The sequence below is a fragment of the Neofelis nebulosa genome, chromosome 3 (assembly GCF_028018385.1).
Source record: "Neofelis nebulosa isolate mNeoNeb1 chromosome 3, mNeoNeb1.pri, whole genome shotgun sequence".
NCBI classification, from domain to species: Eukaryota; Metazoa; Chordata; class Mammalia; order Carnivora; family Felidae; genus Neofelis; species Neofelis nebulosa.
The window spans coordinates 121,350,724-121,363,832 of NC_080784.1; the positions used below are offsets into that span (position 1 = coordinate 121,350,724).

Consider the following 13,109-nt stretch of genomic DNA (forward strand, 5'->3'; position numbering starts at 1 on the left):
TTTATGGAGCATAAAAATTATGGCCTTGGGGGATTCCCCCCCCCCCCCGCTAAGTATTGGGTCTGCTGACTCCGTTCTCATTCTTAATGTGAGTCTTTAATTAACCCTATAAATAAGGAGAAAGAAGAGTTCTTTCCTCAAATTAAAGGAAACCCCACAGACATGAAATCCACAATGGCAAAATTTCACCCCACCTTACCATTGGCTTTTCAATGAAAAGCTGTGCATGTCCTCATTCTACTTAATTGTCTAATTTTTTATTTTGTTGTTGCCATTAGTATTAAACACTTAATTGTGAAATAATGCTTTCAGAAGATTCAGAAAATGTAAAAAATCATAAAGAAAAAGTTTCATATTCCCACCATCTAGAGATGATCAGTGTTGATAAATTTACACATTCAAGTCTCTTCTCTGTGCATTTATTAATTTTTACAAAAATGGATTCAAGCTCTTAATGTTTTCAAAAACATTAAGACAATGTCAGCAACATTTCCCTATGACATTTAAAATATTGAAAACTGTAATTAAATAACAACCACAATAGTTGGGTGAGAACTCAAATATATAATAAACGCTTAAGTTACTTTGAAGATAAAACAGTTCAGAAATCACAGATTGGAGGTTAGATTCCATTTTTAATAGTAAAACTAATTGGGAGGTGTCAAAGGAAATAAGAACTTAATTCAGTATATGAAACTCATTTTATCAAACTTACACAATTATGGAACATCTCTATTGTCCTTTCCTTCCCCCAAATTCACAAATGATAGATAATTAAAGATGACAAAAGAATCAATCTGAACTCTATATTTTCTGAGAATTAACACCATTATAGCAATTCTTTCTTCTTTTAGATGAGAGAAACCTAGGCAATAGTTATGGGACTTTGGAATAAAACACCTACGTATGTATTTCTCTTGTAATAAGCTTAAAGACTCATGGTGCTTTTGTGTGGGTAAATATTTAGGCTTCTTTTAACGTGAGTTTTTCTTATAACTAGTTGAATTACCAAACTTCAGTGGAAAATATATTTTTCTGTCTTGAAAAAGAGCAAACATGGTCTGAATAACTTGAATTAAGAAATAAGCTCTGGTGGGGCGCCTGTGGTACCTGTGGTGGTGGCTCAGTTGGTTGAGCGTTGGACTTTGGCTCAGGTCATGATTTCACAGTTCCTGAGTTTGAGCCCCAAATCGGGGAGCCTGCTTTGTCTCCCTCTTTCTCTGTCCCTCCCCTATTCTGTGTGCATACACACACACATGTGCTGTCTCAAAAATTGGGGCACCTGAGTGGCTCAGTTGGTTAAGCTGTCTGGCTTCAGTTCAGGTCATGAGCTCACGGTTTGTGGGTTTAACCCACATCGAGCCTGGAGCCTGCTTCGGATTCTGTGTCTCCTTCTCTCTCTGCCCCTCCCCTGCTCATGCTCTGTCTCTCGCTGTCTGTCTCTCTCAAAAATAAATAAACAGTAAAAAAAGTTAAAAAAAAATTAAAAAAATTAAAAAAAAAGAAATAAGCTGTGGAGATCCTAGAAGACACCCAAGGGTCATCAGTTGTCCATTGGTTGTCCATGCTTTCCTTCAGACAAGACATTTCTAACATTTTTTAAACATATTTATTATTGAGAGACAGACAGAGACAGAGCATGAGCATGGGAGGGCCAGAGAGAAGAGGAGACACAGAATCCAAAGCAGTCTCCAGGCTCTGAGCTGTCAGCACACAGTCGGACGTGGGGCTCGAACTCACAAACTGCGTGATCATGACCTGAGCTGAAGTCGGCCACTTAACCGACTGAGCCACCCAGGCACCCCGAGACAAGGCATTTCTAGAGACTGTGCCTGCAACATAAAAAACCTTGGACATTAGTAAATCCATAATTCTCTCAGTGGCTTCAGAGTTTATGCCTAGGGAACATTTCTTTTATCACAAATATAAGTTGAACACTTCTCTACAGTTCTTAGGCTATTAGGATATGTTATTTTTATCTTATTAAGAATTATTTTTTAAAGTTTACTTATTTTTGAGAGACAGAGAGAGACAGAGCATGAGCGGGGGAGGGACAGAGGGAGACAGAATACGAAGGAGGCTCTAGGCTCGGGACTCGAACTTACGAACTATGAGATCATGACCTGAGCTGAAGTCAGGTGCCCAACTGGCTGAGCCAGCCAGGCGCCCCAGGATATGTTATTTTTAGATGGCAAGTTTCCTGCGTATTCTAACCATTAGCTTTCCTTGTAATATCTATCCTGCTTTTATTTTATATTTGTGTAAATCATACTTTATTCCAAGTACATTTATCTACATTAAGACTTTCACATAAGAATGGATCATATTTAAGTGTAAAGCCACAGGTATCAAAGCTTGGGTTTTCATTTGTGTGCCAAGAATAATTTTCCTCCTTCTGAAAAGTACCAAACAAAGTATCAAAACAAGAAATAGAACTAGAAAACATTAAAGTTTCTTTGATAAAATGACAAACTCCCTCCAAGTTAAAAAAAATAAAAATAAAGAAAGCTGTGTTTTCTAGTGAGCTAGAGTGAGCTCTTTGGACCATGCTCTGGCCCCATAGAGAAGTACTTTTCTTTTCTTTTTTGTTTTTAATGTTTATTTATTTTTGAGAGAGAGAGAGAGAGAGAGAGAGAGAGAGAGCAGAGGAGGGGCAAAGAGAGGGGAGAGGATTCAAAGTGGGCTCTGAGCTGTCAGCACAGAGCCTGACTCGGGGCTCAAACTCACAAACTGTGAGATCATGATCTGAGCCGAAGTCGGACGCTCAACCAACTGAGCCACCCAGGCGTCTGAACAGAAGTACTTTTCTATCTGGAGAAGATGATCTACCTAGTCTGTTTGATGTTGTTGTGTGTGTCAGAGAGATAAATTGTGTCACGATGCTGTAAGCCTTGCTGAAAATAACATCTCAACCTGGTTTGGCTAGTTTGAAATCTTAGTCTTCCTTGGCTTTGTAGCTTATAAAATCTTTTAATTTGTATTGTCTCAATAAACTCTCGTAACAGCCTGGAAGAGCTAAGCAGATGCAACTACAAAGATGACAAAACGGTTCATGTTTCAGTTAGAATAACTCAAGTCTTCTGAAGCTTGTTTCATTTCTCCTTCCTCAGTGCATGGCTGCCAGGAGACCTTTGGTTGGAGGAGTCTGTGTGCATTCCTTATAAGATCATGCAGCTCTCTCAAACAGGGTTTCATTGCTTTACCAGGAGTCATAGATGAACGCGCAGTAACAGTGAGAGCACTTCTTGTCCAGCAAAAATGTGGTGTGAATGAGTTTCTGGAAAAAGACTAGAAGTGAAGCTGGTCAAAAGGACCCTTAAGTAGATTTAAACTTGGGATACAAGTTGAGGAGACAACACTTGCTGTTTGCTTTCTTACTTCCAGTAGACTCATTTAAATTCTTAAGTTAAAAGTGTTTTGTGAACTAGATAAGCCAGTGATACCACTGTCGCATGCGCACGCACACACACACACACACACACACACACACACACACACACACACAAGCAAACAGTCAATTACCACGTTTTAATTCCTAATCTTTTATATTTTAATGGGAATGGGAGATACTGGGACTAGAAGACTTGAAGTAAGGAAAGGCAAAGGAAGAGGGTGTGGGTCTCAGGTATTACGGGGTTGAGAGCCCAGAGGAGAAAATGGTTCCCTGTTACAGTTTTCATTCTGTAATTCTGCCTAAGGCTAAGATTTGTACTAAGTTTAACTCGAAAACAAAATTCTTAATTGTTCTTACATGATTATACTTCCCAGCAGTTCAGTGAAGCTTTGGGACTCTGACCCTCAAGAGTTGGGAGAGTACAGATATGGGTAGTATCTCTCCCATGGAGACTTATTCATGCCAGCTGGTCAGCTCACTCCGTTCCCCCTCCAAGATCTGGTACTATTCTGGATTCACAGAATGAAGGGTTGGATGCCTTTTGGAGCTATTTTTATAAATCTATCCTATTTTTGTTAGCTTTCTGTGATAAAGAAGCATGCCAGCCACACAGCCTGGGATCTCTGCATCTGCTGCTCAGGACCGTCCCCATTGGGCACATAGAGACGCATTGACTGATTCTAACTCCCCATTTTAGAGGCCACTCAGGATTCTACCACCATCTGCAGTTTGACCATTTTTATTCCTTTAATTATAAAGTTAAAAAAAATATTTTTATTTATTTTTGAGACAGAGAGCATGAGCAAGGGAGGGGCAGAGAGAGGGGGAGACACAGAATCTGAAGCGGGTTCCAGGATCTGAGCTGTCAGCACAAAGCCTTATGCAGGGCTCGAACTCACGGACCGTGAGATCATGACCTGAGCTTAAGTCAGACACTTAACCCACTGAGCCACCCAGGGGCCCCTATTCCTTTAATTATAAAAGATGTACCTTGTAAAAAATTCAAACACCATAAAAGTATATGAAGAAAAAGGTATGTTTTCTTTAATCTTATCTTTTGAGAAAGATCTTATTCTTCCCTTTGAATCCCTTTGTTCTCTAAACCTGCTCCTTAGGAGGAAAACATTGTAAATAGCTTGGTGCATGTTCCCCCAGACCTTTGTTAATTTAAGTGCACACACACACACACACACACACACACACACACACTGCTGTTTATATTGTTTTACAATACATTCTGTTCTTACTGTTTTCATTAATTTATTCAACACCTTTCCATGTTAGTACATTTAAAATTTCCAAAAATTTTAAGAATATACTAAAAATTGTATGGAATTACAAAGCACAGAAAACCATGGTGAGGTCATGCTGGGTGAGCTGAGCTGAAGGGGAGCAAAAGACTTGGAGCTATGGGTCCTTTAGAAAATAACTAAAGAAAAGGAAGAGTGAAGAAAAACAAAGGCTAATATAATTTTGTTTAATTTAATCGAATTGAAGTCACACTGAGTATTATTACAACACTGACTGGTATTTTTTTTCTGGTGGTAAAATGCAAAGAGGCAGATTTGGACCTATGCTCTAGTCTAAATGTGTTACTTCACCATTTCACTTGACTCTCTTGAGCTTTCTTTTCCTTAAAAAACGACCAGATTAGACTCGATGTTATCCATGGTTCTTTCTATTTCTGATTAGTGCTTTAATTTCCTGGGGGAAAAAAAAAGAGCCTCAAGAATTTTGTTGGGTATAAAGTAGTCTTTGTTCCAGAGTATTCTTGGTTGTTCTTGTCCATTTCTCAATGGCACTTCACTTGGCTGATTACACAGGTCACATTACCCTACCATGTTAGCTTATAATAATAATACTGACATTCTGCTTTACAGTTTATAAAGAGTTTTCACACACCTTATCACATCCGATGTTCACAGTTATTCAGTGACACAGATTGAGCAGACATTATTTTAATCCCCATTTCGTAGATTAGGAATTTAGCTCACAGAGGACATGAAGAAATTTGATTCCTACCTACATTGTCTGTAGTACTGACAGCTGAATAGACATATAGACATGCGTGATATGGACAGTCATTACCTTGCTCTATTTGAGAATTTTAAGTGTGGCATGTTTGTAATAATAAGGAATGGATATTATTTGATACTTACAGGAAAAAGGAAGTTTAAAATCACTGAGGCTTTTTTTTTTTTTGCTTTTTTTCTTTTTTTTATACCACAGTGACCATAAAGAATCTTTTGGGGCATCAGTAGATAAAGATGCCTTTGACCCAGTGGAACTTGGAGAGTTTCTGGATTCTGTTAGATCCTACTTCTTTGCTCTAGATTCACCGGTTCCAAAGACTGCCTTGTGGTTCTCCTTGCTCTTTTAGGTCTTCCAGGGCTTTTCATTTTGCATTTCTTCATCTCGAAATGTGCTTCTTCTGCTCTGTCTTTCTGTCAAATGTCTACTTATCCTTCAAGCTCAAGGGTTACTTGCTCTGTCAATTATTTTCTCAGCATCTCCTGCAGATATAGGTGCTTTTATCTCTCTACCGCAACCTTTAAGATCTCCGTTATAGCAATCATCTCATTTCTGTCTAAACTGAAGTACAACCTTCAGTATCTTCTTAAAAGGAAGATAAAATGCATCCTTTTACTCTTGTATTCCCAGACAGCATGGATACAGATGTTAAAAATACGTATGAAACGAGGAAATTAATTTCACTGAATATTATGAAGTCAGGATTTAGCAAAACTTAGATTGAGTTTCTACGTAATTTGTTGTGGGAACTTTCTTCTTTACTTCTTAATCCTGTGTTTTATCTTTTAAACTTTGAAGCAATTACAAACTTATAGAAAAGATGCAAGCAAGGACCTTTCCCCAATGAACCATTTGAGTGTAAGTTGCTGGTCTAATGTCCTATTACCTTGGAAAATTTAACATGTATTTTCTATATTCTTTGACCAAATTCCTTGTTTTCAGGCACAACAAGAGATTCCAGGGGTGTCTTGTTCTTCACCTGCCTGGTCTTAGAATCAACCCTTTCTCTAAGGAGCCCCCGTTCCTATGAGAGGAGAATAGTTTTTATTTAATTTTTTATTTTTTAAAGTTTCATTTTTACTTAAGTATCCTCTACACCCAACACGGGGCTTGAACTCACGACCCTGAGGTCAAGAGTGCCATGCTCTGCTGACTGAGCCAGCCAGCCACCCCCTGAGAATAGGTTTTACATGCTTAGCTCAGTGCCACAGGTATGCTCATCGATTGCTATTGGGGCATCACTGTTCCCAGGACCTGGCAGTGGACAGAGCTGGGGATTATTTACAATTATATCTATTTTTTATCTGTTTATACTGAAAACCATGAATTTGCAATGATTTTTCCAATTCCAACCCAACAGCATGCGTTTTCTCCCTTTCCAAATTTGCAAACCCTTTTCTTGACAGTGAGGAAACTGGCTGCTACTTTCTTTAATATATTCACTTGTTCAATGAATCTTTTTATGTCTAGCTAATTTTTTATTTCTGCTACTATTTTCTTCTCCCCAGTTCTCTCCTTCTCCTGCTTGGGTTCAACACCCTATGATTCTGCACCCAAAATTCAGTATGAGAGGGATTTCCACCCATATCTGAGCAAATCTCAGCCACCAGCTGGGCGTCCTACAATTCAACTCAGTTTTGACATTATCTATCTGGAGATAGCACCAGATCCCATAGATTAACGGCTCGTTCCTATAAGATTACCCCCTGCCTCCGGCAGTTACAAAGTCCAGGTTGATACCTGTGCACTGACCTACTGACTAGATTTGAGGGTCCAATGATTCACAGATCTCTGAGAATCACTTTACTTACTAGATCCCCAGTTTATTGTAAAAGGATCAGGGATAGCCAGATGGAAGAGATGCGCAGGACAAGTTATGAGAAAAAGGACTGGAGCCTCCACACCTTCTCCAGGGGCATTCTGTCTCTACTTTCCATCAATCTCCATGAATTCACCAACCCAGAAGCTCTCTAAACTTAGTCCTTTTGGTTGTTGTTGTTGTTTTATGTTTATTTTTTATTTTTGAGAGTGGGAGAACGAGAAGGGAAGGGCAGAGAGAGAGGGAGACAGAGAATCTGAAGTGGGCTCCATGCTGACAGCAGTGAGCTCAATGCAGGGCTCAAACTCATGAACTGTGAGATCAGAACCTGAGTCAAAGTTGGACGCTCAGGCGACTAAGACCCCCAGATGCCCCTGTCCTTTTGGGTTTTTATGGAAACTTCATTACATGGGTATGGTTGATTAAATCATTGGTTTTTGGCGATTGAGTCAATGTCCCTGACCCTAGGGGTCAGGGGAATGGGATGGAAAGTTGTAGTCTTCTAATCACATGGTTGATACTCCTGGCAAACAGCCCCCATCCTCTGGTGGGGGTCCAAAAGTCACCTCAGTAACATAACAAGAGACACCTTTGTCACTCTCATAACTTAGGAAATTCCAAGGTTTTAGGAGCTGTGTGCCAGAAACGGGAATGAAGACCAAGAACATATTTCTTATTTTAAATGACACTATCAATCTAGTCTTGAAGCCAAGACTACACTGTATGTTAGCTAACTGGGAGAATAAAAAAAAATCATTATCACATGTGCCACGTGAGGCAGCTCTCTGCTCACCACAGCGTCTGGTACCTAACGCTACTGTTCAGCAGGGTTTCTCTCCTCACCATCAAGCACAGATGACTTTATCACCCATCCAGACTCTGACTCTCCACACTCAGCTGCCTCTCTGTCCCTCAACCCGTGTATTCCCTCCTGTCTTTGCTCTGGCTCTGAGATACCACACTAAGCCACCGTGGATGCACTCAGTCTTCTAGACTGGGCTCTGACAAACTGTGCTGGGACGAATGCTCCCCTCATCATACCTGGGTGCTGACATTCTGTGTTGGAGTGCATGCACATATTCTTGCCCCATTAGGGATGCATCTTCTGATTTTCCACGTTCCCTTCACCATCTGGATACGTGTGTCAGCCTGCGTGGGCTCTAACTGCTCACACTAAGTTTCCCTCCTTCTTGGATATCCTTCTTCTCTTGTTCAGGTTCCAACACCCCTCTCTGGGCCACTGCGACTGCCCTCCACACAGATACTATTTACCATGCTATGCTCCACCTCGTGGCTGTAAGACTGGAGGGAGCAGAAGAGAAGGGAAGGGGAAGAAGGGAAAGGGTTGTGCTATCGCTTCAATTTGCTTATTCGTCCTTCCACGGGGAAATGAATGCATGAGAAAGTTTAAAAGATGCCCATTTGCTCCTTATTTGCAAAAGTAACAAAAGACGTGGACTGAGAAAAATTTGAAGCTATTAGAAAAAGTAAGACTTGACTTTAAATATTGTTTCCACTGGAGAATTGAACTTGTATTTCTCTTATAGGTGTTTCATGTTTTGTTCTGATAGATGACTCCTAAATTAGACATTTATAAATAAGGCTGGAATGGATACTTGTTCTTCTGTCCTAACTTTCTTGTTTCATAGATGAGGGAATTGAACCTATCACCAAGTTTCTCAGGTGACATTGTCCGGAAGAGAAAGCATCTTTCAAGATCCTGGCTGGTGTTCCCGGCATTCTCTCCTAAACATTATCATTTAAAATTATTTAAACTTTAAGGCAAATTTCTGAAAGAAATTATAGTTTATAGCATTCCATTTTATATTTTAAACTGGAAGTCCTTTTTTCAGTAATGATATGGCTGATACAATGTCATATTTTGGTCCCTAAAACATTATCTGAGTAGTACTTTGGTGATTATGTTTCATTAGAGTGGAAAATCTAGAAATTAGCCTTACCAATTTGGTAGTTAGTAACTCGTAATTTTCGGAATGTCCTGTCTTAATTGCATGCCTAAATTATGTTAGCTGTATTTGGTAAAGTTGCCAAGCAAGTTGATTATTATTTTTTTAATTTATTGTCTTTTGGGGTTGATGGGTAGGTAAAATATATGTACAGAGACATGAATGACTAATACAAAAATTTCATTTAAAAAATCCATAATACAAAATTTGTATTATTATTATTTTATTTTATTTTTTTCAACATTTTTTTTTTTTTTATTTATTTTTGGGACAGAGAGAGACAGAGCATGAACGGGGGAGGGGCAGAGAGAGAGGGAGACACAGAATCAGAAACAGGCTCCAGGCTCCGAGCCATCAGCCCAGAGCCTGACGCGGGGCTCGAACTCACGGACCGCGAGATTGTATTATTATTATTTTAGAGAGAGAGAAAGAGAGAGAGAGAGAGAGAGAATGTGCATGTGTAAGTAGGGGAGGGGCTGAAGGAAAAGGAGAGAGAATCTTAAGCAGGCCTCATGCTTAGCATAGAGCCCACCTGGGGTTTGATCCCACGACCTTGGGATCATGACCTGAGTTGAAATCAAGGGTTGGACACTTAACCAACTGTGCCACTCAGGCACCCCTAAATTTTATGTTACTTAAAGCCCATTTATATTTATGGAAAATCCAACATCTTATCAATGTTGCAGTTCAAGCTGGGAATGAACAACTTGGGTGTGGATAAACGATCTAGAGCATTCATTAATTTCTAAGAATCACCTTGAGTCATTGAGGCCAAAGGGAAAAATAGGTAGCAAACTACACTTAAGAACCTAATAAAAATTGAGCACCTGAGTGGCTCAGTTGGTTAAGCCTCTGACCCTTGATTGTGGCTTAGGTCGTGGGCTTGTGAGTTTGAGCCCCACATAAGGCTTCATGCTGAGAGTGAGGACCCTCCTTGAGATTCTCTCTTTCTCTCTCTCTGCCCCTCCCCACTCTCTCTCTGAATAAATAAACTTTTTTTTTTTAAGAATCTGATAAAAATCTTGAAGAATCCCATCATCTGTGTAATTTAAGAGTTTAACTATGACATGAATTTACTTCTGGCCCTTGGGTGAAATATTTGCCATTCTGTAATTTCACAAATTATTACTAACAAATGTTAGATTTTTATAATGGAAAGGGACACAGCATCAGGATCATTTTGCTGATATTCCTCTGAGGCAGGAATCTGTCTACCACTTACCTGTGCGTTTGAAACACCTTCAGTTGTGGAGCAATCACTACCCCCCAAGCATTTGTGCTTTATATTTCACAGAAACCGTCCTCCTGGTAATTTTGCCCTGTTACTGCTGCCTTCTGCTCTCTGTAGTTAGAATACAGTTAAACATTTTCCATATGATAGCTCTTCAGTTATGTCCACCCAAATACTCATCTCTCTGCGTCTCTGTTTTTCTCATTCACATCTAAGTTTCTCATGGGAGAAGAGATTTTGTCCCATTCCTCATCTCCTTGCCTTTTTCTGCCCTTAGGGTCTCCTAAGATCTGATTTAAGAGGCTGTGCACTCCCCCGGTTAAAGGCAAGAACACTATGAATTCTTCCTATTGTACTTAGCCATGTAGCAGGGAATCAAGGTTTACTTTATTTCTGGACAGTTATATCCACCAGACACAACCTTTGTCCCCAAACACCGCCTTCACTTTGCACAAACTTGTTGACCTCACACCTAAGTCAGCTTTTCTTGAACCCTCATTTGAACAAACAAACATTCATTCTGATCTGCGGATATCCTGTGCGGCGTCAGGAAGGGCCGGCTTGGGCAGTGCAAGCTCAGTTAGCCTGCCACCACGCTGGAGATTTGGTTTCCTTTTTTCCTCCGGAGTTTACGAAGTGAGACAAAAAAGCAATTCCTGCTAACCTCTTAGACAATGCATGGGGCTCTTGACTCTATTCCAGGAAGTCGGTTTCATCAAGGTAACAGATCACCGAGACCAGAAAGGAGGCTGGGGACGCCGACAGGGACGTGGCATTCAGGTAACCCCCCAGGGTGCGGGTGGGGAGCCGGGTCGGACGAGGAATGAGCAGTGCACACGAAGAGGAAAGGCCAGCGGCCCTGCGCCCCGGCGTGGACGAGCGCGGGAGTTCAGGCTAGGGGAGGGTGTGTGTGTGTCACCACGTGCTAGAGAGGAGGGGACAGGGCCCGCCTCTTATCTGTCTGTAAAGGGCGCAGGGCCGATCTCGGAGTTTCAGAGCTGACTAGCCAGAGACAGTGTTGAGAGAGAAAGAGAGAAAGAAAGAGACTGAGACTCACGTGGACACACACAGAGACGCAGATACAGAAACAGACAGGCGAGGTGAGAGGTTAGCAGGCTAGTTTGCCAAGCCCAGAGAAGAGATCTGGGAGAGGGAGGGTCCCGTTTAGACGCAAAGCCCAGGACTTCGAAGGGGCTGTTTCCTGCAGCTCCTTGGGGACTGCCCGTCTCACCCCTTCCAAGTTTCCTCTACGGGAATTTAGCAGCAAGACAGGAAGAGGAGGTGGGGTTCTACCGTGCGAGTGGTTTTAGTTCTTCCTAAGCAATTGCTTGGTTTGGGGCTTTATATCCGGGAGGAGCGTGTCACCACACTATGCAAATCCTGGGACATTTGCAAACCCGGCTCCGGGGCAGTTGGCCCCACGCCCGGCCGGGCCTTCGAGGGCTCGGGCCACGCAGTGCTCCCGGGGCTGGCCGGCGGTGGCCCGCTGGCCTTTATCTCTGTCCCCCTTTGTCCTCTTTATCTTAGGCTCTCCAGGAGGCCCGGGGGCCCGCCGTGCCTCTCGCTCCCCGCCCCCCGGCTGCACCGCCACTTCAATGCCCCGCAGGTCGCGGGCTGCGGCTCTTCCCAAGGCGGCGGAGGACCAGGGGCGCCCGCGTCACGGCTGACTCGGACCCGCGCCGACAACTGAACCGCGCGCGGGCTCTTGGGCACCCGCGCAGGTGCGCCCAGCGCGTCCCCGTGCGCTCCAGCCCGTTTCAGGCCCTCGAAAGGCAGCCCCGGCCAGGATGGCCCCGGGCCGGGCGGTGGCTGGGCTCCTGCTGCTGGCGGCCGCGGGCATCGGAGGGACGGCGGCGGGGCCCGGGCTCGCCTTCAGCGAGGATGTACTGAGCCTGTTCGGCGCGAATCGCAGCCTGTCGGCGGCGCAGCTCGCGCGCCTGCTGGAGCAGCTGGGAGCCGCCCCCGCGGAAGGTGTCGCGGAGCCCGGGCAGCTGCACTTCAATCAGGTACGGCCCTTCCAGTGTCCGCGGACACCCATGGACTTCCATTTGTGTAGGAACGCTATTTATTTGGGAAGAGCGAGGGAGGAAGACTTTCGGGGCATTTTTCAAGTGCGGGGCGGTATCTGATTGGCGGCACTTAATTTTCACCCCCCTGGGCTTCTCGAACCAGGGTTAAAGGGCTGGTGTTGTTGAGGGAGCCAGAAATTGCAGTTTTACGCCTGAGGAGCTGCGAGGTCAGACGCTTGTGGTCATAACATTTTATAGAAAAGTTTATGAAGTAGTCGAGGGCGGGGAGCACCTTTATGAGATGCTTTTTATTTTTTTTTTCAACTTTTTTTTTTTTAATTTTTTTATTTTTGGGACAGAGAGAGACAGAGCATGAACGGGGGAGGGGCAGAGAGAGAGGGAGACACAGAATCGGAAACAGGCTCCAGGCTCCGAGCCGTCAGCTCAGAGCCTGACGCGGGGCTCGAACTCACGGACCGCGAGATCGTGACCTGGCTGAAGTCGGACGCTTAACCGGCTGCGCCACCCAGGCGCCCCATGAGATGCTTTTTAGATTGGAACGGCGTACTTAAGTCTTCCCAGCAAAGATAGTGGCTCACCTGGCACCCTCATTAACAGTTGCTTGGTGCACCCTCATCTAACAGCTAAGAACTGCTGA

At 43.0% G+C, this 13,109-nt stretch overlaps 1 protein-coding gene across 2 annotated transcripts in view; it reads left to right on the forward strand.

The window, feature by feature from the left end:
- The first annotated feature begins 10,980 nt into the window (after window positions 1–10,980).
- SLC39A8 (solute carrier family 39 member 8) overlaps window positions 10,981–13,109 on the forward strand; it is an 81,688-nt gene continuing 79,559 nt past the window's right edge. The window contains exons 1-2 of one of the 2 annotated variants that reach the window (XM_058721798.1): window positions 10,981–11,222; window positions 11,970–12,448. In XM_058721798.1, coding sequence (XP_058577781.1) covers window positions 12,230–12,448 — 219 coding nt within the window. In that variant the 5' untranslated portion in view covers window positions 10,981–11,222; window positions 11,970–12,229. Of the gene's footprint in view, window positions 11,223–11,406; window positions 11,543–11,969; window positions 12,449–13,109 lie in introns of those variants that run through there. The other variant, XM_058721797.1, reaches the window with a different exon arrangement.